General features: G+C 39.5%; 1 protein-coding gene across 4 annotated transcripts in view; it reads left to right on the plus strand.

Moving 5' to 3' along the window:
* FYB1 (FYN binding protein 1) overlaps positions 1-25,724 on the plus strand; it is an 81,054-nt gene that overhangs the window by 35,253 nt on the left and 20,077 nt on the right. For 3 of the 4 annotated variants that reach the window (XM_088152759.1, XM_088152760.1, XM_088152761.1), the window contains 14 exons: positions 1,497-1,665; positions 2,448-2,497; positions 3,367-3,386; positions 4,686-4,732; positions 6,561-6,672; positions 8,838-8,994; positions 11,110-11,254; positions 13,166-13,188; positions 14,644-14,707; positions 15,584-15,721; positions 17,290-17,321; positions 19,264-19,333; positions 19,517-19,631; positions 22,399-22,561. In XM_088152759.1, the coding sequence (XP_088008885.1) occupies positions 1,497-1,665; positions 2,448-2,497; positions 3,367-3,386; positions 4,686-4,732; positions 6,561-6,672; positions 8,838-8,994; positions 11,110-11,254; positions 13,166-13,188; positions 14,644-14,707; positions 15,584-15,721; positions 17,290-17,321; positions 19,264-19,333; positions 19,517-19,631; positions 22,399-22,561 (1,305 nt within the window). The remainder of the gene's footprint in view (positions 1-1,496; positions 1,666-2,447; positions 2,498-3,366; positions 3,387-4,685; positions 4,733-6,560; positions 6,673-8,837; positions 8,995-11,109; positions 11,255-13,165; positions 13,189-14,643; positions 14,708-15,583; positions 15,722-17,289; positions 17,322-19,263; positions 19,334-19,516; positions 19,632-22,398; positions 22,562-25,724) is intronic. The other variant, XM_088152762.1, reaches the window with a different exon arrangement.

The following is a 25,724-nucleotide window of genomic DNA, read 5'->3' on the forward strand; positions in this document are numbered from 1 at the left end:
TAGCAATCGTTCGTACTTATGATGGTGATGAAAAAGTAACTTTATGACCAATCCTCACATTTATGACCTTCACAGGTCAGTAAAGCAAACGAAAGCTGAAGTAAGACCATAAGCACAGTCACGGTTTCACTTAGCAACCACTTCGCCTAACGACCAAGTTGCCAGTCACAGTTGTGATCACTAAACGAGGGCTACCTACATTATCCAAGTTTTTGTGTGTCTTTATTATTATTATTGTTGTTGTTGTTGTTTTGGACTGATTTCACAACAGTAGTCATTCAAACTTTTGTGTGTTATGATTTTGTAAATTGCTGCTTTCTTTCCCTTGTCCAGATTCAGCAGCCTAGATTTACATTATTTAATTTATTTCCTGATTCCAGCAATTGGCTTCAGTCCAGCCCTTCAAATCAGTGATCAATCTCGTCTGTAGATCACATGACTTGTCATGCATTTCTATGGTGAAATTTGAAAAGTGCATTGTTGTTGATTCTATATTATCACTAGCATATGTTTTTGAAAATAAAGATTTATTGGAAAAATATTGCAACTGAAAAAACAGGCTTTCTGATGCTGGAAAAAGTAATTTCATATACATTTCATGTATATTACAGTATATAAGTACATTTTTTGCAGTTTTTCACTGTAATTTTTGTCACAGATGCCAAGAAAGTTAAACAGTTAGTGTGTCTTCCTTTCCCCCGCCATTTGTCCTCCTTTCCAGTTGTCCATGTCCTCCTTTGCCTGTTCAGAGATCTGATAACCCGAGCTAGAAACCTCATGAGATTGCCAAATATGACATTTCAGCATCATCACCCTAAATCGTGCTTGCTATTTTGGCTATAGATATTGTTGGTCAACATAGTAATCATGAGTGATGTACTGCTAACCCCTGACTTAGCACAAAGTGTAATATTCCAGCCAGTGAGGGTCAGAAGGGGTCATCTCCCTGATCTCTTTGGCTATTTCCTCCTGAATATTAGAAATGGAAGAATCGGCTTATCTGGATTCTGCAATATTTATTGGGTTTCAGACATGTACATTCTGTCCTCTTTCAGTGTCAATCTGCAGTATTTTTAAAAAAGTTTCTATAAATATATAATAATGTGAACATGCTCCTGTCACTCCACATTAGCGTGGTACAGAGTGGTTGTACATTTTTTGAACAAAAGCTACTGCGGGGCGTTTGACTAAGATACTTCTCACTGATCCCTGGAGCCATTTTGCATGATATAAAAAAAATGCTTTCTGAGTTTCCTTGTTTTCTGGAATAAGGCAAAGAATGAAAGCATGTATGATCATATACATGGTAAACTGTAATTATTAAAATATGGCCAGTTTATCCAAAGCAGACGTTATGGAAAAGCATAATGGTTTAATCAACATCTGATCTGATAACAGTATGTGCCACGTAGACCGCAGAGCTAGAGTAGAGGAACTTGTGGAGAGGAACTGATTGTGATTTCACAAATATTAAGCGTCTTTTCTTTCCATTCCAGGCTCCATTCCATCCCATTCAGTGAATTTGCCTCCTCCACTTCCACCATCTATTTCTGCCACGCAGTCTGCAGACTTACTGTTGCCTCCTCCTCCTCCAGGTTTCCATCCATCAACACAAACTCCTGTTCTTCCCCCAAGAGTGAACCTCCCATCCAGGTCTGATTTCAGGTACATAATTGTGAATTATAGTCCTTCTTCCATATTTTCTTGCTTCTTAAAAAGTGAGGAGAATCTCTCTTCTTCTCCTCATTGAAATGTCTTCTCCACGCAGTCATACTGAAGTACATAATTTTTAGTATTCATTGCAATGAGTTGCAATAAGCAGCTGCTATAAGCTACCTATAGCAATAAGCTATGTTTGTTTCATAATGGTTTGTTGACCAAGCTACAACTGACTAGGTTCATTCAACATGCTGAGCCATAAATTATGGTCTACAAAGCCCGTTGACTACATTGGCACAACAAGCCAAGTCAATATCAATCAAATCACATTATGTATGGACTCAGCCAGTGTTCACTTTCATTTGGTATCATTGTGACAATAAAAAAGTTATTTCTTGGGAGGACTGTGTGAAAGCCATAATAGATTAGCCATATTGCCCTGTTTACATAAAAAATGTAGGACTGGGGACTGGAAGGGGTCTTGTTTTAGCCTGGCTACAATGGCAGACAGACTTGTACCAAGCATGCCTTTTCCTAGCATGGAAATAATGCAGAAAATAGTCCTCGTTCAATTTCTGCAAGTGCAAGCATTAAAAACATGGGTATCCTTCCTAGGAAAAAATATCACATTTGAATATATTTACTTATTATAAACAGACTCCAGAAACCTTAATTGCACCTTTTCCAACAAACTATAAGACCTAGACTGGACTTTCACTTTAAAAAGAAAATATATTCCAATGGATCTGCTTCTTTTTCTTACCAAATTCACTTTTGCTGTTTTGTAGAGGCCAAGAAAATGAAGAAAGTTATGATGATGTTGGATTTGGTTCAGAAGGTAAGAAAACCTATTATCATACATAGAGGATAAATAAGAAGCACGTGTGGGATTCCATAACAAATCAGAAATAAGCCAGGACTCTGGGTTCAAATATATTGACAATCAAATTGTATAAACCACCTTCAATGTTTGCACATGCAAATGCAAAAATGTGATATTTTAATACACTGACTTCCCCACCCTGGAATGTCCTGACAAGTGTGCTGATTCCTTGGTTTCCTTGTATATGACTAGAGTTAATGGAGAAGGGCCTTTTATCTGCCTCTACAGAGTCCATCTCCTGCTTCAAGGACTCTTGAAGTCTGTATTCATATAGATCGAAAGAAGGGTCTGACCCACCAATAAATAGCATCAGGAAGCAGACTGAGCAGGCACATAGATTGCCTGAACCTAGTCTTCCCCACTATGGTGAGGTCCAAAATATGTTTTTCAATGGATTTTTGAAGCATGCAGAGCCCTGGGAAGGTAAACGGTTAAAAAAAAATAGTGTACATTAAAGATGAAGGGGTTTTACGGATTAAGTACACAGTTTAAAATAAGCCACTGGTGCAAGTCATGCTCCATTGCAGCATTCACATTATACAATGACTAGTATTTGATTAGACCAAGGTTACAAGGTTGCATAGAAGTGTTGTTGCATATATAGAGATCATAAGGTGTATAATAAAAACAGTGTCATGGCATTGTGCCACAAGGTCCATCCCTTCGAGGCATGCAGGGAATGTCACAGGACAGGGCAAAACAGACAGGGCCTACATTGCCTCATGGCTTTCATCTGCCTGATCCCCTTGCTTCCCAACCCACCCTCCCCCTACAACCTCCTGCAAAATAATTTAATGCAATTGTTTTGCCTTTTTATCCATTAGGTACTGGAAATGGAGATGATGTAAGTATTCTCCTTCATAATCTACAAATGTATATCACCTTTGGCCTTCTCTGTAGTCATTCTCCCCATGACTATTTATTGTATTTATACCTTGGCTTTTTTTTTTTTTTTTTTTTTGAAAACTCACAGGAAGCCACTCTCAGTAAGATCCTTCTTAGAAACAAAATGCTGGGTTAGCTCATTTGGATAATCAAGGATGCACTTTCTGAATTCAGTTTTCTGGTTTTCAGAGACCTACCGAGGTGCTGCTATCCAGTGTAGAAGCCAGCAAGTCTGCCAGCTTAAAGAAGTGCTAACCAGACTTCAAATCCTATCCTGCTTCAGCAATGAAGCAGTCCTCATAAGAACCAGGGGAAGAAAAGAGGCTGAGCAGGAATGCTTCTTCTGGTGCTCATAATTGGCATCAGAAGAGATGCAAGTCTTCTGCTATCATTTTACCAATCCCACAGAGTGATTCTCCTCCCAACCATGGTTTGGCAAGCGACATGGCTCTTGGGCTTTTGGGCACAGTAGGAGAGCCCAGACTCTCCTGGTACCAGAAAGCAAATGGCCCTGAAAACTAATGGCCAGGAATTGGAGTAGCGGAGCATACTTGTGGCACTTTCAGGTGGTCAGCCAGAGCAGGTCCCTGTGTGTGTCTTTACCTCAATACAATGTACTTCAGACAGACTGAATGGCACACCTTGTGCCAGAAGAAGCTGGAAAACACCATTTTATATCTGGTTCAGGTTCCCTTCTTGGAATGTCAAGGATGAGTTGAACATAATATCATCCATGTCCTTTAAATCTATTTGCTGAAATATTTCTAGCTCACAGTTAACAGGCTACAAAGGAGGAGGAGGAGGAGGAGGGAGAAATCATCTCAAACCTACTCAGGATACTTTGTGGTTAAAGGGGATTTGAACCTAGGACAGGTTACTCCTGTCCAAGTCCATTACTTTAACAACTATACTATACTGGCTACGGTCCTTTCTTTTGGGTACCAAGTTAAAACCATATTTTTTCTTGAGATACATTGACTCACTAGTTCCCTGCCAATCTTGCTGCAGGAAGTTGCATATGTTTTAATTTATGGGATTCCAATCGACAGAGAGTCAGGTGTTTGTTATGCTCAGAAAAATAACAGGATTTTAAAGTGAGCTATAACTAACTTGCCCCATTGATATCATTATGTTTTCCCCAGGATAGATAATCTGGTACTCTTGGAATGTTTTAAACTACAACTTTTATAATTTTTTGCATTTGGATATTCTTATTTTTCACTGAAAACTGAAACTTTTTTTTATAAACTTTTAATAGAATCAGAACAGTGATGGAGAAATGTATGAAGACATAAATGATATGAGGTATGAAAAAGACAACTCTACTTATAAAGTGGGTCCCTGATTGTAGTATAATAATCGTAGTTGTGATTAAATAATGACCACAATTAAAAGTTGCATGCAAAAAGATCCAAAAGAGAATGTAAGGCTCCCCTTCAGGCATTCTAGGCATGAATTCTGGTTACCAATGTCCAATATACCCTGATCATCCATGGTTTTTCTTTTCCTGCATATTTTAGAGGTACGTGCTCTGACTGTGAATACATCTATTTGCTTTTAGCTATTCCAATATTTCTTGAATTACAAAAGGCTGGAAAGAAGTATCAATACATTAAATGGCCAAAAGCATTGCAGCTCTTTTTGCCAATTCATTGTCCATTTCCAGATTCCACTACCACTGTTTAACTTTAAAAAAAAAAAAAAAATCAGGAGCTCTGAGAACAGATCCATTACATCGTGTGAAGATTGTCCACCCTATCCAAGCAGACTAATTTTTCCTGATCAGAATCTGAACTTAGGCTTTGTAGGGGGGCTAGGTCAGGTCAGGATTTTCCATTTGCGGGGAGGTTAGTGGGGGAGTGTGATGGTATGTGGGAGGCAGGAGGAAGACCCACAGCCTAGGCAATGGTCTGATAAGAGGCAGCTCAGTCCTTAGTATAATGACATATGGGAAAGACCCTGGGAGACTGGGAGAAGAGATGCTGCCAAGGGGTCAGATAAGAGACAGCATAGCCTGCAGCTGGATAGTGGATGGGGCAAGAGGCTCAGAAGGGACCCTCCCTAGTTTCTTGGGCTGAAAAGAGAAAGGGGTGGGTGGGGTGGGGGAGAAGTGTACTTTCATACTTGCAAGACTGATGTCAACCTCACCAGATAAACCAGATAGGAATCACAACTATATGAGCTCATTCTACTTTATTGTAAAGCTACACTGACACAATCTGGAGGGGAAAAATAACTTTGAGCCTTGCAAAATGGATGTTAGCCCTGTGAGGTAGTCCAGAAAAGAAGCACAACCAGGAGCATCAGCATTATTTTTATTTTAAGGTTACATTAAACAGAATCTTGCAAGATTCTCCCCTCCTCTCTTTTTAGTATCTGGAAAACTAGGGAGGGTCCCTTCTGAAACGCTTCCCATGCTTTTCCCCTGTCTGTGGACTAAGCTGCCTCTTATCACTGTTGCCTAGGCTGGGTCTGATCCTCCTGTCTCCAAGGTCATTACCACATACCATCACAGGGGGATTGTTAAGTCCTTTCTGAGGGCTTAACAACAGTTTTTAAGCAAACTGGAGATCTTTGGCAATTGTCTGAAATCTGATAGCATAATCAGAAGTTATTTTGGGACAACTCAAAAGCAGTTAGGAAACCACTCGCAGCCATGGGATTTGGCTGGTTACAAAATATTGGATTTCACCAACAATTAGGATGATTAAGAAAGCAGATTATTATTCAATTTACTGACCTTTCCAGTAAAGCTAGGGGTTGTATACAGGAAAAGAAGATGGTTCAAAATCCCTATTTAGAAAGTCAGAATAGCAGATGTAAGCAGTGGCAAGATTTACTCCAGTTGGTTGGTAGTCACCATCTTCCCCCCTCCACACACACACACACACTTCCCATTACAAGGGCATTTTGGAAAATTGTTTCTGTCATTGTTTTCTAAAATGCTCTTCAGAAATGTTCATTTGAGGAAAGAGAAATGTATCAGCTGATTCAAGAGGTCTTGCTAAGTCTCCCCCCTTCTCCAAAACTGTGAGCTGCACCTCAAATAGAACCACAAAATTTAAAAAAAAAAAAATTGGGGGCGCAATTAGAACTGAATAGTGTGTTATGTCTCACCCTGTTTATTGTGCAGACCACAAGAAGCTGATAAAAAGAAAGAGAAGGAAGAAAAGAAAAAATCTGATCAAAAGAAAGAACAGAAGGATAAAGATAAAAAGGAGCAAGAACTCAGAAAGAAGTTCAAGGTAAGAATTCTTTCAAGAAAATTATGCAAGAAACTGGAATAAATATATGTGTCTATCTTTTCAAAGTTGCTAAAATATCCACTTGGTATTTTTATTTAACAGCAAAAGTTAATATTTCAATCCTTGCTTAATCAAATTGATTAAATCAGATTGATAGAGCCAACATAAAATATGAATAAGCAGAATAGGCAAACAGCCAATAGAGAATATCTGGAATGTTGGGATCACGTTGCAGGTGTTTTCATAAAATGGCTGTCCTCGTGTGAAGGTGCCACGGTAGGTGGGTTCAGTCACAAAGCCTCTAATTACCATAAGGCAAATTGATGAAGTTGACCCTCACCACACCCTCTAGCTTCCCAGGATACTCTCTACCTACTCCATTGACATTTGCCCCTTTTCCACAAAAAAGGACTGGGCATATTTTTATGTTCTGAGAATATTTCTGGAACTTATGTGGCACCCAAAGGCATTTGTGGAAATGAAAATGCTGTAAAAGCTTGGGATTTTACTTTGTAGCAGGTTAGTTCTTCATTTATGGAGTTATCTTAATAAATGGATTTAAAGACCCTGGTGGAGACCATGTGATATTCAGTACCGTGGGCACCTGATGGCCTACTCTTGGGATAAAATATCTGAGAATGTACATTCTTACCAGAAGACTTAACACAATGTGGAATTTTTAAGGTTCTACTTTTAGGACCAGGTTGCACCTGGTACATCTATCCACACAGCATGATCCTATGCAGGTTTTCTCAGAAGTAAATGCCACTGAATTAGATAGGATTCACTCAAAAAATGTATGCATTTCAAATTATTGCTGCCTCAAGGGGGCCCAAAATGCTCTTTGTGTGATTGCTATGGATACAGAAGTAATACATTAAACATTAACTCCCAAAAAATAATTTAGACATATGTATCTACTAAATAAAGCAATGTCTTAAAAGGTCTTTTGAATCATAGCTATTCCTCAACTCATTAAAAAATATTTTGCAATTGCTATCACAAAACTTCTAGCAGAAATTGCCATTTTATTGGCTCTTTCGATTTTTATATTTCCATCAAGTTACTCCCGGATATTAATTAGCAAGCATATTTTCTTCATTATTTATACCCTTGAAAAGTTACAAAACCAGATCATTCAATAAAAGTGGTAGATAATAATCAGTCTTATTCCAATAAATCAAATGCTGGATTTTTTGTTTGTTTGTTTTTCTCACTCTATTGTAAAAAAAAACAGCATAGCCATGTGAATAACTGAGATTGCATGGTCACAGTCATTCCAGGAAGTGCTGCAGAAAAGAATCAGCCTCTGAACAGAGCCCTATACTTCTGTAAGCATGTGGGGTATTTTTGCTGAAAAGAAAGGAAATACCAAATATCCTAGTCATCTCATGCATTTTCAGAAGTGAGCTGCATGTTCTCCCACCCCACCCCAAGGAAGGAAGAAAGAACACTGTCCAGATTTTGTTCCCACTTAAGTTTTTCCCTCAGCTGGCAACAAAACCCTTGATTCAGAGGACACAGCAAAGTGAGTTTATCAAAACAGAAGGGCTTCTAAGCTCTTTCTTGTAGCTTTACAGGTAGTCCTTGACTTATGACCCCAATTGTGACTGGAACTTCCATCACTAGGTAATGCAGTCATTAAGTGAGTCATGCCCAATTTTATAACCTATTTTGCCACAGTCATTAAGTGACTCACTGCAGTCATTAAGCGAATCATGCAGTCATTAAGCAAATCTGGCTTCCCCCATTGACTTTGCTTGTCAGAAGCTCCCTGGGAAGGTTGCAAATGGCAATCACATGACCCTGGGATGCTGCAACCATCCTAAATACATGCCAGTTTATAAGTGCCCAAATTTTGATCATGTGACCATGGGGTCACTGCAACGGTCATAAGTGCAAGGATTGGTCATAAGTCACTTTTTTCAGTGCCATTGTAACTTCAAACAGTTGTTAAATGAATGGTCGTAAGTTGAGGACTAACTGTACTACAGGGAAGGGAGACTGCATAAAGCCTATGGGGCGGAGAGGTCTCATTCTCATATCACAGAATTATATTTTAGTATTATCTCCTAAACAGCCTGTTCTTTCAAGCTACGTGTTGGTTTTCTCTCTCTCTCCAAGCACTAAACCTAACCACATGCATTTCTTCATCTTTTATGTAGCTAGTGGGTCGCATTGAAGTTATTCACCAGGCACGAGCTACCACAGACTTTAAAGGAGGAAAATATGATCTGTCATTCAAACAAGGAGATCAAATTGAAATACTCCGCGTCACAGACAATCCAGAAGGGAAATGGTTGGGAAGATTAAAAGGCTCCTGTAGGTATACTATAATGTGCAGAAATTAAATGAATTCATGCTAATAATTTTACACATTCTTTTTTCAAGTGACAAAAACTGTGTTCGCTTACTGCTTAGAGAGTCTGAATCATCCCTAGGGCATGGCTCTTGCAGCTGTGCATTTGTTTCTTTATCTATTACATTGAATTATTTATTTATTTCTCAAATTTATATGGCTGCCCATCTCACACAAGGTGACTCTGGACAATGTACAATAAAACCAACAACTAAAACACATTATAAAACCACTTAACATGCTTAAATAATTAAACATAAATAAGAACAAGATCACAAGAGAGTTAGAATCAGAACATTATGCATGGTGCAGCTGACATGCAGGCTCCCTACTGCCAGAGGATCCCTGGGCCTGATGGAAAAACCATGTTCTGAGGGCTTTCCAGAAGGCTATAAGGGTTGGGCCAACGTCACTTCAAGGGGGATGATGCTTCAAAGGGCAGGCACCACAGCAGAAAAAGGCTCATCTCCGAGGTCTCAGCAGCTGGAACTCCTTAGCAGACAGGACCCGCAACATGCTTCTCCTGCCAGATCTTTGCTGTTCTTGCTCACCCCACTTCTCAGAATTGTGAGAAATTCTAATGGTGCAATGGTTATCAACATTTGGGGTTTTTCTGGTGGTGAACGATATCGATAGCTGCATTCACCCATCTTAGACATGGAATATACCTCTTCAGAAGGAACAAATACATGCTCTGGCTCACACAGACAGGGAGGTTACCCCCAAATCCCTCCCTTTCTCCTAAAGAAGGGAATGGTTTGTCCTTCTAAAAACCAGCAAAAGTTGCTGGGAAAGAGGCTGGAAACAAGCAGGGTGGAACACCTACCCTCCAGCTCAGATTTAAGCTAGAATTTGCACAAGCAGGATTTTTCCAAATCACAAATTGGTACAGACATAGTTTCAAAAGTAGTCTATACTCTAGAGAAATAAGATTATGTTACCCAAGAACTGTGTTCTTTGTTTATATTGATGTTTGTGTTTAGGTCTACTCTGATATTTATTGTATCTATACAATCCCAATTATTATGTGTTTGATACTTCTTGGGAGCTCTGAGCAACAGAAGCATCATACCTTGTGTTCTTCCCCAAACTTTTTATGGGAGATTCTGTTATGGCGTTTTTAGCCATTTTAGCAGCTCTGTGTTTTTTATTTCTTCCACCATGTGAGTACCAATTTTTGCATTTTTATTCCATAATAGTCTTGTGATATTGAACGCAATCTCAAAGGAGAGATCCTTTTGTCTTGCACACCTTGTACCACAGCTTAGGAGGGCATGATACAGAATTAATTTCATTTTTATCAGCTTTTCTTTTCTGGCCGGGATAATGCATAGACTGTGGGATACCTCCCTATCTCACATGGTGGGTTTAAGAGGGGGCTGCTACATTAACTCTTGCCTCCATGGAATTCATAAAATTGCACCTGGACTGTCTGGCTTCAGATTACCAATGAGAGCTTACATAATGGAATAATGTCTTGTACAGTGTTTATAGAAAATTAATATAGGAAGGAGAAAAATCATAATCCCAGTTTTTCACGTGATATGCTCGATTTCCACATACTGTGTCTTATTTTCTTTTTTGTACAGAGAAACACATAAGCTACAGCCGTGTTTCTCAACCTTGGCAACTTTAAGATGTGTGGACTTCAATTCCCAGAATTCCCCAGCCAGCCATGCTGGCTGGGGAATTCTGGGAGTTGAAGTCCACACATCTTAAAGTTGCCAAGGTTGAGAAACACTGAACTATAGTGTCTGTGGCACTATACAAAATCAGATTTATAATCTCAGTGAGAACAAGCCTTAAGAATCTGCAAAAACAGGGCAATTATTTTTCTAATTCAGGTAATATATTTTGCATCTATTGAATTAGCAGGACACATTTTGTTCCACTGGCTTTAAGATGACCTGCAGAACATTAAGAATTTGAATTGGCCTCAGAATGTTGGAAAACTTCTCTCAACTGATCATTTCTGGCTCTTTGTTCTATACCACAATACATTTCACAGGATGATTTTCAGGTCCTAGATATATTTTTAGTGCAGAAACAACTACATCACCAAATGATATCTGTTTTAGATGGCTACATTAAAACTACCATGGTGGCAATTGACTATGATTCGTTAAAAAGGAAGCCACGGCCTCCCATCAACGTTCAGCCAAAGCACCCAGACAGTGATCAAGAAGTCTATGATGATGTTGGGGACCAGGACAGTATCAGCAGGTAGGTCACAGACTTGTAAACGAAGCGATAGGCACCTCGTCCAACCACTAAGTAGAATTGCCAGTTCTCAAATAATGTGCAGTCCAGCCTCTTATGCTGATTTATCCTTCCACATCTTTAGATATTCCCCAACCTGCTTTATTCCAGATGTGCTGGACAAATCTGCAGTTGCCACTAAATTTTGCTTTTCAAAAAAATTCATCTTTTAATTAAAAAAAAAAAATGGGAAGCTGACATGCTGCGCCATTTTTATACCTATAAGCCTCATATAGGATGATGATGATGATGATGATGATGATGATGATGATGATGATGATGATGAAACTTTGTTATGGCCGCCCACTCCAAAAGACTCTGAGTGGTTTACAAATCAGACCGCATAATTAAAACAGTAAAAACCATAATAACGTAACAGTAAAAAACCATAACAGAACAACCCAAACTAAAAAGCAACCATAACAAGAATCATTTTTTTTAAAAAAAATGGCATAGGCTCCACAAACATATAAACTCCAGGCCTGGAAACAGAGCCAGGTCTTAAGGGCCTTCTGGAACCCCGGAGAGTGGGCGCTCTGTATCTGGGAGGGATGAGATGATGTTCCAGAGGGCAGGGACAGTGACCAAGAAGGCACACTTCCTATATGGAAAATAAATATATTGAGTGGCTGAACTGCAGTACTTTAAAGTATGCCCAATGCCCAGAAAAAGAAAAAAAAAAGGTAAGCTAGGAATAGTACAGAATATCTTGGGGGATTTATAGGAGATAGCAAAGAGAAACTACTACTCAGAGTGAAAAGGATGCATCAGAGTGCATTGCTGGTAACTTCTTAAAGCAGCTGAGTCTTTTCCGAATCACATAGCTGTAGTGCAGTCCTGGGGAAAGACATCTTTGCTGTAAGGAGTTGCTGACAGTGCATATGCTGTAAAGCAGTGTTTCTCAACTTTGGCAACTTTAAAATGTCTGGACTTCAACAGCCCAGCATGCTGGCTGGGGGGTTTTGGGAGTTGAAGTCCAGACTTCTTGCCAAGGTTGAGAAACCCTGCTGTAGGAGGATTGGTTGGTGAAGATGACAGAATTAGCAGAGACAGCAACACTGGCTTGTCTGATTAGGGAAAGGACAATAACCACATTTATAGCGACTGGAACCCCCTTATGGATTTTTTGCTGAAGAAAGAAAAAAAGGAACTTGTTATTTATAGGTCTGATGATTAGAAAGGGTAGACTATGGAAAGGAGAAAATTATGATGTAATCTCAGAGAGAGATGGCGAAATAGAAATGCATTTATAACTGCTGTTAAAAAGATTGGAAGCTGCTTCTTTATATCTTTTCTTTCTCTTTTCTTTCTATTTCTTATTTTCTTTCTCATCTAGTCACTATTTTTCTTTATTTTTTCTCTAAAACTTGTATTGTTTTTATCTTGTTAAACATTTCTTTAAAAAGAATTATTAAAAAAAAAAAAACAGCTGTAAAGCACCTTTCTCCCTTTGAATCCAGAACATTACACAGCCCTAGCTGGCTGGGGAATTCTGGGAGTTGAAGTCCACATATCTTAAAGTTGCTAAGGTCCAGAAACACTGGGCTAGAATGTAACTGGCTATTTTGTGCCAACCCAGTAGGATAACTGAGTAAACCATGAATATAGTTCTATACAATTCTGTATAGAACAAAGTCCCCTTGTGTCAACCCTTCTGTGACCATACCCATGGCAGATTCTTAAAATTCCAAAGGTCACCACTGGTCCAGAAAATGCTGTCATTTTTCTCAAATAACAATTATAGAGATCAGCAGTATGAAAAGAATTGCTGAGAGTGATTGACCCTTAAATTGGACTATGCGTGCATGTGCAAATATGTCTGGTTTTCTTTGCATTCAACATTTTGTTTTGCTCTGTTTGTTTTTATGGCCAAAGTGGAAGTCAAAGTGCCATGGGAGGTAAGTTCTACTTTTGCTCATGTCTTGAGATAACAATTATACCAGGAATCCTCAGCACTGTATATGGGAGCTACAATTAGATCCATTGATATTCTTTTTAAGAATAGAAACCTAGAATTGATCCATGTGAAGCATAACCTGTATTTCCAACAATGCTTCTGGGCCCCACACAGAGCCTAGAGGCGTTCTTGGAAAATAAAATGGTGGGTAGCTACTGTACAAGGCTTTATCTACCTTTTGGTATATAGGGGGTTGTGACTGGCCAACCAACTATGGCAACTATTTGGTGCCCATCATTTCCTGTGATTGCTGTCCCCAGAAGAACCCCTCAGTTACAATTTATTTGTCAGCCAGTCCAGCATGACTAAGCTGTGGTTTCTACGTAGGTTTTGAATGCTAAGCAAATCTATGATTTGCTTAATAATTGCTGACAGGATTAACCCCAAATGTCTGTATTCACACAAGATTCTAATCTATAAACAGTGGATTACCAATTAACTGGAGTAGTTTAAGATGGGTATGGTTTCATCTTAAGAAAGTGAACTCAAAATAAGATGATTCTCCTAATAATATTTCAGCAGTCATAATTCAGAGTAAAATTACGACTCTAGTTCATAATAACAATTAGCAAGTAACTTGTTTACACCACAAAAATCAATCAACTCATAATGCTCCCATTACTAAAATATTCCTATTAATTTGAGACCAATAAAGAGGACTTTCAAGTTTAGCCAATCAAAACCTCTTCCTCTGACTACCTCCCATTCAGCACCAAGCAAAATCAGAAAAGTTTGCCCTGTGCTAAAGATTCAGGGTAAACAGGTTTATTTTCAAAACAATGATCATGAAAATAAAGCCTGAACCATAATCACCATATTTGTTTTAAAATTGAATATATTTTAACTTTTTTAATAGTAGTTCCAAATGGAGAGAGTGGATAACTACTGAATCTGCAAGCTATATTACTCATTTGATCAGGTTCTTCCCCAGACCTTTATTAAATATAACTTAATCCATCATAAAATCCATACAAGACATCCCATTGTACAGGGGAGGACTAAGTATGTGCCTATTGTTAATGGGCAACAAGATGCCAGCTTAGATTTGATTGTCTTGAAAAAGAACACTCTTCTCTGACAGGGAGATATGAGATCTGTAGTCCAGCATGTGTGGAAAGCCCCAGGTTGGGCAAGAATGAAATTGAGGACTGTCTTCTGTAAACTAGGAGATCTGTCCATCTTAAATCTGAACTCAGTAAGATTTTCTGAGTAGAAATGTATTGGATGCACTGTAAATAACTTTAAGTGTATTAGGGAATTGTATATATACCTTAGCTATTCTGCAGTTATTCCTTGTACCCATAAACTCCTCTTGCTGCAGAATTTCAAACTAAAAGATGAACTGATTTCTAAACTCCATTTTTACCTATTTCTTCCCCCCATCCACTTAAAATAGGGTTTCCACCTCCTCCACCAGATGACATTTATGATGGTGTAGAAGATGATGAAGCTCTAACAAAGTAAGTATGAATTGTAATGAAAAGTGTTAGCTCAAGATACAAATGTGTTAGGAAATTAACAAGTTGGACACTGGGCAAATTTTGCAAGGTTTTAAAAATGAAATTATACACATATTTAATCACAAATTGCTTTCTGAACTCAATCCTATGACTATTTCCTTCACTGGATCCCATGGAATTTATTGGTATTTCCTTCTATGTATACAGGTTTAGGACTGGGCTAAAGTCATGAGTCATCTGTGTTATTGTTATTGTAGTTGTCACCTTAGCCCATTTCACACATTATAGAGCAACCAATCCCAATTTATCTTCATATGAGCACACAAGAACGTTGCATAAGTTTCCAAATGTATCTTAATTATATCCACACATTATTTTGGGGTGTACATTTTAAACATGTCAGGGCATCTATACTTCATATAGCAAATTATGGTGTATAACTGTTAATGCTAACGCTTTCCATAGCAAACAACTGTAGGCATGATAATCACATCTCTAAACACATGTAGTTACTGAATAAAGATTAAAAACACACACACACACATGTAGTAAGATGCATTTGTGTGCATGTGTGATAGGCACCCTTCGTAAGTTTATGGTAGGAAATATTTTTGTACAAGAGTGCAACCATTTATTGATCTATGGGCAGAGCTGCCTAAAGTGTAATCCTAAATCAGTATTTTTCAAATTTGACAACTTTAAGATGTGTGGACACATCTTAAAATTGCCAACTTTGAAAAACACTGCCCTAAATAATCTACAAGCAGCTCCCTGAATACATATTCTTGCTTATTCAATTAAACCATTAGGCCAAAGTACTTGCTAACATTTTTGGATTTTATTCTGCTATCTAATAATTGTGTACATACTTCAAAGATCTGTGTCACAGGATGAAGAGAAGAGTGACACCTGGTCCAAGGGACTTTTGAAGATTTTAAAGGGAAAAGATTGCCAAAAGAAAAGTATGCGAACAACAGCACCCAAAGTCAGTGTGACTGAAGATGAAAGTTCCTTGTAAGAGACTGCTGTGAAAAGTAACCCAAGCAAAGCTCACTAAAGCTAATACCACAGATACAATGATGATTATGCACTACTAACCACTTCTCACAGCAGCCTAACTAGCCACAAATCAAACATGCATGACATAACTCAAGCTACAGAAACACCACTTGACTATGAAAAACTGGGTCATATTCTGTCTTTTGGCTATCATGATTGCATGTGAGGAGAAGCGGTTTTGCTAGGAAGCAAGGAGAGATGGCTTCTACTGAGAGCAGACTCAGTGTACCATTCTGTGTAGCAGAATCAAGAGCAGCTAGATTGGACCCACTGGAATCAAAATGATTGGCCTTGTATGGCTCTAATTCACATCAGTTGGGTTTGCCCAGGAAAACATTCTGGTGGAGTGTGACTCCTAGTGGGTCACTGGCAGTATGGATTTCATAGGATTTCAGTGCTAAGTAGGAAGCACTTATTGTCATGGTCCTACTTTAATTATATTGCTAGCAATTTTGTTGATGTGATACAGCTGCACTCAGAGTAGATGCTTAAGGAATTGCTGTGTTTCATGAATTAAACAATAGTTGCAAAGGATCAAATGTGAGGGGGAAAAAATAGAATGAATTTCCTTTGCCTTTTTTCACACATGAAAGAACAGGAGAATCAGGAAGTATTCACTTCAAGAAGAATATAAACTCCAGTTTAGCAGAAATATTTCCACGTTTCTATTGCCTGCCCTCTTACAACACAAAGTTTGCATGGGTCTGATTCAAGCCAGTGCATTTCCTAATCCGAATGGACCTATTAATTGACTGCAAATGGATTTTCCTCTGAATTTAAAAATGACAGTTATTTCAGATTTGTCTTTGAAGCTACAGTTTGGATGTGGAATTGTTACAATCATGAGCAAAAACTATTATAAGTCATCTTTTTCTGATATAATATACACCAGTTTTCTATATCTTGCAGATGAAGGTAGGATGATTTGACTATACCACAGCATAAAACATGTGCAGGAGGTCCTTCATCAAATTTCTTTTCCGTTTAAACAAGATCAGGGGCCCAGCTACGCTACAAATCATCCCCAATGGAGAGAAAACCCTACTTGTTTTTCTTTATTGTTTATCTCATGTGCTACAGCTTGCAGTCTGTGGGTGTAGCATGGGGTCAGCAACAATAATATATTACATTTATGTAATACTTTGGAACTGTTTCAAGTCCTTCAAGTTATTTCATGCCAATGTATTTATTTCAGAGTGGTATAATAGCTTTAAAAATAGATACCTAAATATAGCCAAGAAACAAAGCCAAGAAAAGTTCAAGTGGATAAAAGGCAGAGGTTCTTGCTATTACAATATTCATAGATGTGTCACTTAATTATTTAAAGCAAAGATGGACAACTTATGGCCCTCTTGATGTTGAACCTACGAACCTCAGGATGTATGTTCAATGGCAAGAATTTAAGATACTTGCACTGTAATCTGAAGACCTGTGTGTTTGGCCACATCTGATTTGAAGCTGGGATAATACCAATTCCACCATTTCACATTATTAATTAAGGTTGTTTCTAAATTTATTTCTAGAGGGATACCTTCAGCAAGACAAACAGGGAAGGGTAAGTGGTTGGATCAAATTCTTTGACTGTGATTGACCTGAATTAGGACTACTATATCTGGGCTGCGGAAATCTGGTTAACCATAAGATGGCAGCAAAGAGATCTTAAAAATTCTAACCTTTTGCAGCCTGGATATGGTAGATTTAACTCAGTGTTTCTCAAACTTGGCAACTCCCAGAATTCCCCAGCCAGCCACTTTGGAGAAACACTGGTTTAACTTGTAGGAATGTCATAGATGTTTTCTTGTATGCAAAGCCTGTATCCCTTTTCTTCTTTCTCCTGTTATCCAAGTATCAGTGAACATATTGTATTTCGATGTATTGTCGAAGGCTTTCATGGCCAGAATACGATGGCTGGTGTGGGTCTTCTGGGCCGTGTGGCCGTGTTCTGGAAGTTTTGTTTCCTAACGTTTCGCCAGTATCTGTGACCGGCATCTTCAGAGAGCAGGACCACGACAGGAGCAGTTCTCTCTGTGCCCAGCTGGACACGGCCACACAGCCCAGAAGACCCACACCAGCCATATTGTATTTCCTTCCACCAAACAACAATTAGAGAAGAGTCGTTTTGCTTCTGGCAGAAGCAGCAGAAGAAATTTCAATTCTGCCTGCTTTGCATCTACACTGTACCGGTCCCAGTCCTGACATAATGGGTCCTGCTATAACAAAAACAACAACAACAAAAACCCTCTGGTTATATCATTATGTAAAGACTGCCTTAATGTTAGCAGGAAGGGAGAGGCCCACTGCAGCAACTTCCCCATAATTCATTCTACTTTCCCTCAGTTACTCCGGTTTTCTGGTGGGGTCAGAATGAAATGGGCCGCACTGCACACACCCTGCATCCTTGAAGTGAGTCTATTAGGTACATCCTCTTGCTACTACAGTATTGTTATAAGTTTTATCTCACAGAACAGTCAGTTTGGAATTGTGGAAAAGATGCCATTGTTCTTCCGTGCTGGCCCTGAATGACTTACTTTCTAACCGAACACCAGTTCAAATACAGGTAGTCCTCATTTAGTGACCACAGTTGGGACCGGCAACTTGGTCGTTAAGTGAATTGATTGCCAAGTGAAACCACGACTGTGCTTATGATCTTACTTTGGCTTTCCTTTGCTTTCCAGACCTGTGAAGGGTGTAAGTGTGAGGATTGGTCACAAAGTTATTTTTCCATCAGCATTGTAACGGTGAACAGTTGCTAAACGAGGCAGCTGCTAAACAAGGAGTAACTGTAACGCTTTTAATGTTATATGTAGTTTGAGCCCAGAGACTGTTGGAAGGGACATTTTGGGGTATCTGCAATGACAAGCATAACATTCCTTTAATGGCAACAAATACTGACAACTAGCTTTGGGCCTACATAATATTAAGTGAATTCTTTTAAAATGTGTTGCTGTTTCCAAGCAATTCCAGATTCCAGCTCAGTGAGGTTAACAACAACTAGTAATGCAGCTTGGCAGCAAACAGAGGACACAATCCAAACCAGAAATATTACAAATAAGCCAAGAGTGCTCTGAAATGCATTAGCTAATTCTTAATTAACTCGGTCAGAAGGTCTTTAGATTGTTCAACACCATTTATATAAGAAAGATCGTGTAATACTCTGGTTTATAATTGTCATGGTATACCATAGTCCCCAGATTCTCTGTTACTCAATGTACTGTGGTCTGGCTTACATATAACACTAAGTCATGATTTCTTTTGCCTTGACTAAACTTTATTTGAATGGCTAACACAACCCAGGAAACAAACTATGGTTTATTTCTAAGCTGCAAACTTCAATGTCAAAGTTTTAAGATAACAAAGATAATGGTTTGATTTAAACTATGGCTTGTCATGTCTGAAATTGAAATCCTGACTTATTATTTTTGTCCAAATTTATCACCAAACTACATATACGAACATAACAAATGACTATTATCTTTTTTTTCCCAAATCTTTCTTAGATTCCGGAGATAGTGATGTCTATGATGATGTTGAATCAACTGACTTCCCTCCCCCACCAAAAGAAATTAGGTGAGTTAAAATCAATAAAAAGGTTTTATTCAATAATGCCTTTTGTTTTCTTTTGCACAGAGTAGGGGATGGCTGAGTTGCTGTACAAAGTAGTAAATATAACAAATAACTTGCAACTGTCTATAAATATACCAAAGTAATGCACTGATGGTTATCTTTTTTTATCCCAATATATTGTTTTAGCCTAGGGATAAATATAAAATCTTTGAACTTTGGGAGGGGCAAATCCGATGGACGTGATTCACAGAAGCTTAAGAAGATTGATAAAGAAGAGAAAGATTTTCGGAAAAAATTCAAAGTAAGTATTCGTTTGCTTGTTTGCAATCTACCTTTCAGCTAGTAATGGAAAAGGGAGTTAAATAAAGTGGAGTGACAAAAAATCCTAAACATATCAATGGAACATCTGACCATTATATAGTTTCCTATCTTCACAAGAGCCCATAATACTGGCCAGGGGTCCAGTTTCACCAATATGCTGATGATTCCCAGCTATGCATTTTAGTCCCATGCCAAACTGGTGAAATGGTAGAAGTGTTGACCCAGTGCTTGGAGATCGTCAGGGCCTGGATGGAGAGGAACAGGCTCAGAGTGAATCCCTTCGAGATAGATGGCTTTGTTTTTTTTCTGAGCCAAGTAATTCCAGGGGAAAATTGTTTTCGGCTCTGAACAGAGTTGTACTGCCCTGGGCAGAGGTGGCTTGCAATTTGGGGATCCTCTTGGACTCATAACTCCTTCTCGAGCAGCAGGTGGCAGTTGTGGCCAGGAGGACTTTTGTACAGTGACATTTTTTTCAGCAACTGCAGCAATTCTGGATGGGGAAACCCTGTGCCTTACAGTAGTTACTGCTCTTGGAATATTGTAATGTGCTGTACAAGGGGATGGTGTTAGAAAGGACTTGGAAGCTACAACTGGTACAAAATGCAGTGGCCAAGGGAGCGATAGGTGTATTCCAAAATATTCAGGTGACTCCACTGCTTCAGGAGCTGCATTGGTTGTTGGTTGGTTCTGGGTATGATTTAAGATGCTGTGTGTCTCCCTTAAGGCCCTGAATGGCTCCAGACTGAGCTATCTGCTCAGATCTTTATGGAATTGGCAGCCTTTTAAATTTGACAGATAAATACATTTGACAAAATAACTATCTCAGGAACGGACTTCTACTGAATTCATCTGCCTGTCCAAATCAGCATGAATTGGGTCAATTCCCTCCAAGTCCCATCTATACAAAAATGCCATCTGATAGGGCCTTGAAAACAAGCATTTTCAATCACTGCCCTCACACCATACTCTACAGCAGTAATTTTCAAACTTGGCAACTTTCATTCTTTAAGCATGGGGAGTTCTGGGAGTTGAAGTCCACACATCTTAAAACTGCCAAGGTTGAGAACCTTAGACCATTTCTTTAAAAGGTTAATTCCTCAAAGCTGACCAAGACACTTTTCAAAAAGCTGCCTTAGAGAATAATTACTCATCTTTCACTCCCCTGGGAAAAGTGTGAAAGTGGTATTATATTTCCTCATTATAAACAGTGCTAGCCAAGCTGTTTGTAGGTACAATTGCAAAGGGAAGTCATTCAGTCGTCTCATGGGAGAGTTCAAGTCTTGATCCAGAGGACATGCAAATCTCTGAAGAGCACGATGCATGGTTTGGTTTGCACTTCTCCGTGGACCAAAAAAAACCCTTGCATCCAACTTGCCACCGCACTATATGCTTCCTCGCTCACCTATACAGTGCAACTGCTCTTCTGAAGGTGTAAAATCCAGTACCCCTAGGACTGGATTGCATGACTGATTAACAAAAGAAGTGCTCTGATAGATCAGACCAAAGGCTATCTGGTTTAGCTTCTCTTCCCACTTTGGTGAAGCAGAAATCTCCGAGAAACCACCGGCAGGATATGAGGGCATTTGAACTTGAGGGATATGAGGGGATATGAACTTTCCACTCATGTTCCTTACTGATTGGCCTAGAGACTTCACCTGCATCTTGGAAGTAAAATATTACCATCCTGACTACTAGTTATGAATAGCCTTATTCTCCCAGTATCTGTCTAATCCTCTTTTAAAGCCATCCCACATGGTGGATGTCATCATGTCACATTGCATATTTCACAGATTAAGTATAACCATTATAAAGAAAAGTTTCCTTTTATCTGTCCTGAATCTCCTGAATGATCCTAGAAGTTCATTCAGGATCTCAGATTCCTCTTCTCACACTGCGTATATTTCTATACCCTTCAGCTATGGTCTTCTTTTTCACTTTTTTCCTAAGCTAAGAAACCCCTGATTTTGCAGTGTTTTTTCACAGGGGAATTATCCCAAAGTCCTTGTTGTGCCAACACTCTCATGTGCTTTTAGGTAGTGTAATGGTATGTGGGAAAGACCTTGCAAGACTGGGCAAAGAGATGCTGCCAAGGGAAGGGTCAGATAAGAGATAGCATGGCTGGCTGGGGAATTCTGGGAGTTGAAGTCCACCCATCTTAAAGTTGCTAAGGTTGAGAAACACTGCTTTATGATGTCAGGAATGGGATGGAGAAGCAACAGTTGGATCATTGACTCACTCCCCAACTGGGATAGGATCCTGATATAGAACCTATCCAGTCCCTTGCCTGGTTCATCAGGTGAGAAGAATAGCTGAGCAAAGATCACTCACTATCTAATCAAATCATCTTGTACTGTATGCTTTGGGAGGGAAAGTCAAGAAACAAACCATGAGTGTCAGATAATAGCCTAATCTTCCAGCAAGGTTATATTTTATTAAACTGTACACAGAGCCACAAGATTTTGACCTCGCTTCACTCAGTCATTGCCCAGGGAGTATTTTGCAATTAAGGAACAATAATTTGCCATTCTAGGTATATAAACAGACATTTGACTTTTGTTTTAATATCTATCATTCTATAGCAAAAAAACCAACAAAAAAAGGAAAGAATAACAAATAAAAATCCAGTGGTAATTTTAAACACATGCACCCTAAATATCTTGCAGGCAAGAATTAAGAAGAAATTAAGAATTAAGTAGTGATTTTAATGTTTTTGTACAAGTAAACTATCATTCATTTTATTTCCACAGTATGAAGGCGATATTCGAGTTCTGTATACCACCACCATATCTAGAGCACCATCCCCCAAGAAAAGAGGCTCCAAAGATTTGCAAGTCAAGCCAGGAGATACGGTTGAGGTTATTAAAAATGTGGATGATACTAAAGTCCTCTGTAGGAATGAAGAAGGAAAATGTAAGTACTAAAACACAAGAAAAATCATCTCCCGCTTCTGTTATGCAAGAATAGGAAGTTATGTAGAGCAGAATGGGCATTGTGGCCATCCAAATATCGTTGAACTCCAACTTCCATCAGCCCTAGTGCTTATGGCCAAACGTAAGAGATAATGGGGGTTATAATCTAATCACTTTTAAAGAACAATAAAAGTATAGAGGCTCCTTGTACCTTCAAGATCACTGTGGGCCAGACAGGCATTACTAGCAATGGCCCAAACGATTTTCAGATTAATTACAGAACATAATTATTCTGAGCACTGCTGAATGTTTTTTATTTATTTTTAATAGGTCCTTGCTAAGGTCCTATTGCTCTTTTACATTGAGACACACCTATTGATGGTTAAAATAATCTGCAGCAAAAAAAAAGAGAGAGAGAGAGAGAATGCATTGTGATTGTGGGGAAAGCAAGAGGCAGAGAATACTCATCTATAACTGGAGGGAAGGGCTGGGTTCATATATCACAGTAAGCCACAACTTGTTTAGCCAGGTCTTGTTAAATAAACTCCAGTTGGATAGTTTTATTCCAGCCATAAGCCAAGGTTTATAAACTGCAGTGGCTACATTGATCCAGTGCACAAAGCCAAGGCAAACACACCACATTATTCACTTAGCATGATTCATGAACTAAGACGTTGATGCATTTCCTAGCCACAAATTTGGGTCATCGTTAGGTTCTTGGGTGCCAGCACCAGCCTGAATATAATTCTGAATATTGTGCTGGCAGTAGTAGCTGTTTTGGGTTGGAAAAAGTAAATTTGCCCATGTAGATGCGTGAGCGTTCCTGTGAGCTGGAAGCCAGGGTCAGCAAAGCCAGTTTATAAGAGAAAGTGGGTTTATTTAAGGCAATTGTCACAGTGTGACTGATGGTACTTTTACAGCTGGGTGTGTGTGTGACTTTAAGCAGAACAATTGCTTCACAGAGACAGAGGCTTTTTTGTTTCTATTACTATGTAAAAGTAGAAGATTTACAGGGATTAGGGAAAAACAGAACTATTTACAGCAGTGTGTCCAAACTTCCCAGTACAAAGTTTCTTCCTCCCTCCAGCCTCTCCAAGACTCCAACTTTCCCTACCTCTTTCCCAGACCATCCTCTCCATTGCTTAGTTACTAACCCCCCCCCCCCCCGCTCAACTTTATCCTCCTCCCTCCTCTTCAGCTTTTTACTGAGAGAGAGAAAGGCTGATTTATTCTGGTGCATGCCTAAAGCCTTTATTTGTGCATGTTTGGACTCCAACAGCCTTCCCTCTACGTTGATGTTGAGTGATGCACCTCTGTCTAGGTCTTCTGCCCAGCTCTTCCTAATCTGGGGCTTCCTTGAGGTCTCCAGGTGTCCTTCTGCAGGCAGCCACCTCCTTGTATCCCCAACTGTCTTGGGTTCTGGGTGAAGCACATCCCTCTGTCTGGGTCTTCACTTCTCCTAGGGAAGCCTTCAGCCGATGTTTTCACCTCTCTTCTCTCTCTGGGGCCAGGAAATGGCAAATGCACAGTCCAGTGGCCCAGAACACTCCCAGCAATGTCCCTTTCCAGCCACCAGCTTCCCATCCAGTCTGTCCAAAGGCTCTCCATCTGTCTTGATGCCTCAAAACAGCACAGGTTCAGATGTGGTCCTGTCTGTCTGTCTGTCTGTCTGTCTGTCTGTCTGTCTGTCTGTCTGTCTGTCTGTCTCTCTGTGTGTGTCTCTCTCTCTCTCTCGCAACTGAGAAGGTTGGTTTTCCCTTCCAGGGCTTAAGACCCCAACACCTATATATGAGGCTTGACCAATGAGGATGCTGCCTCCATCTGCCCCACAATAGTCCTGGCTAGCAGCCAGGGCAGCCCATCTCCCCCATGACAGCACATGGGGAGCTGCACCTAAGGCCATAGCTGAGCTGCTCCTCCCCATTTTCTTCTCTTTCCTTCTGCTGACTCACATCAGCTCACCAGCAGCCAGCCTGGCCGAAAAAAAGCATATGCCACAGCAATATACAATAAGGGGAGAGTCAGTGAGCAAAAGGCTTCGTGTATGCAAGCTTTGGGAACAAAGGCAAAAGGAAGACCCTGAGATTGGCAGTCTCATAGACAAAAGAGTGGATAGAGTGAAAGACAGGGGTGAGTTAGGAGTGAGCCCCTAACTCTCTGTCTACACCCCAGTGCCCCATGTGGTTAGGAGAAACTGAATAGTCGGTGCCACTAAGTCACACACTTTCAATATTGTGCTGCTTAGTTAATATCAAGAACTGAAAAATCAATCAACATATTTCAGCAATGATAATGAATTTCACGTAGGGGCAGTCTCAAACCATCTGTCATGTTCTAGTGAAAGGAAAATAATAATGAGGCTGCAGAAATTTAGATGGATAAAGGTGGACTGAATGAATGTGGCCTCCAGGAGAAAACAAGACAGGTTTGGCTTCCAGTTGTCTGGAATTCCCTTATCCTTCATTCTAAGAGAGGAAAATGAAAGCTTGATATTGGATGCTACCATTGCACTGAAAGAAAACTTTACAAATACATCTTGTAGAAAACGGCCTAGGAATGATTTTTAAAATGTACTTATATAGAGACCTATCTCTATACAAGAACATCCTCACTGATATGATAGGTTATTTCTAGGTCATTTTTGCTAGGTCATTTCTCTATGAACCAATTATCAGTGACAAAGGGATAATAAAAGGGCAACTTTTCTAAATTTGGGGTTCTCCTGAACAAGTAGGTCATGATTCCAAAATTCCCAGCCTAGCATGACCTCCAGAAATCTGGGAGTTGCAGTCCTACCCACCTGGAGAGTCCAAAGTTGTCATGGACAGAAGGAATAACCTTGAGGAACAAGAGGAAGAGCCGCTATCTGACAATGGTCAGATAAAAGAAATCTGAGTCAGGTCAGAACTGTAACCTGAATAAGTGTCTCAGACAAGACCTCCCTAGTTCTTGGGAAGGGGAGGGAGGGAGGAAGAGCATTCAGACGTGCAAGATTCTGTTACCGTAACCTTATAAGAAAAGTAGTATTAGCATGCATGACTTTGGTTTCCTAGTCTGGTCTACCTTGAAGAGCTGACAAAGGTTTGGTGATGTGTTGGCTCCTTCATAAAGAGCTTTCCTTTCTACATCTTATCATCCTTCTGATGCACTGGGACTTCAGCTCC

Source organism: Python bivittatus, unplaced genomic scaffold (genome assembly GCF_059951505.1).
Source record: "Python bivittatus isolate LINGU-HERP-01145 unplaced genomic scaffold, Pbiv_v1 ctg000570_np1212, whole genome shotgun sequence".
NCBI lineage: Eukaryota > Metazoa > Chordata > Lepidosauria > Squamata > Pythonidae > Python > Python bivittatus.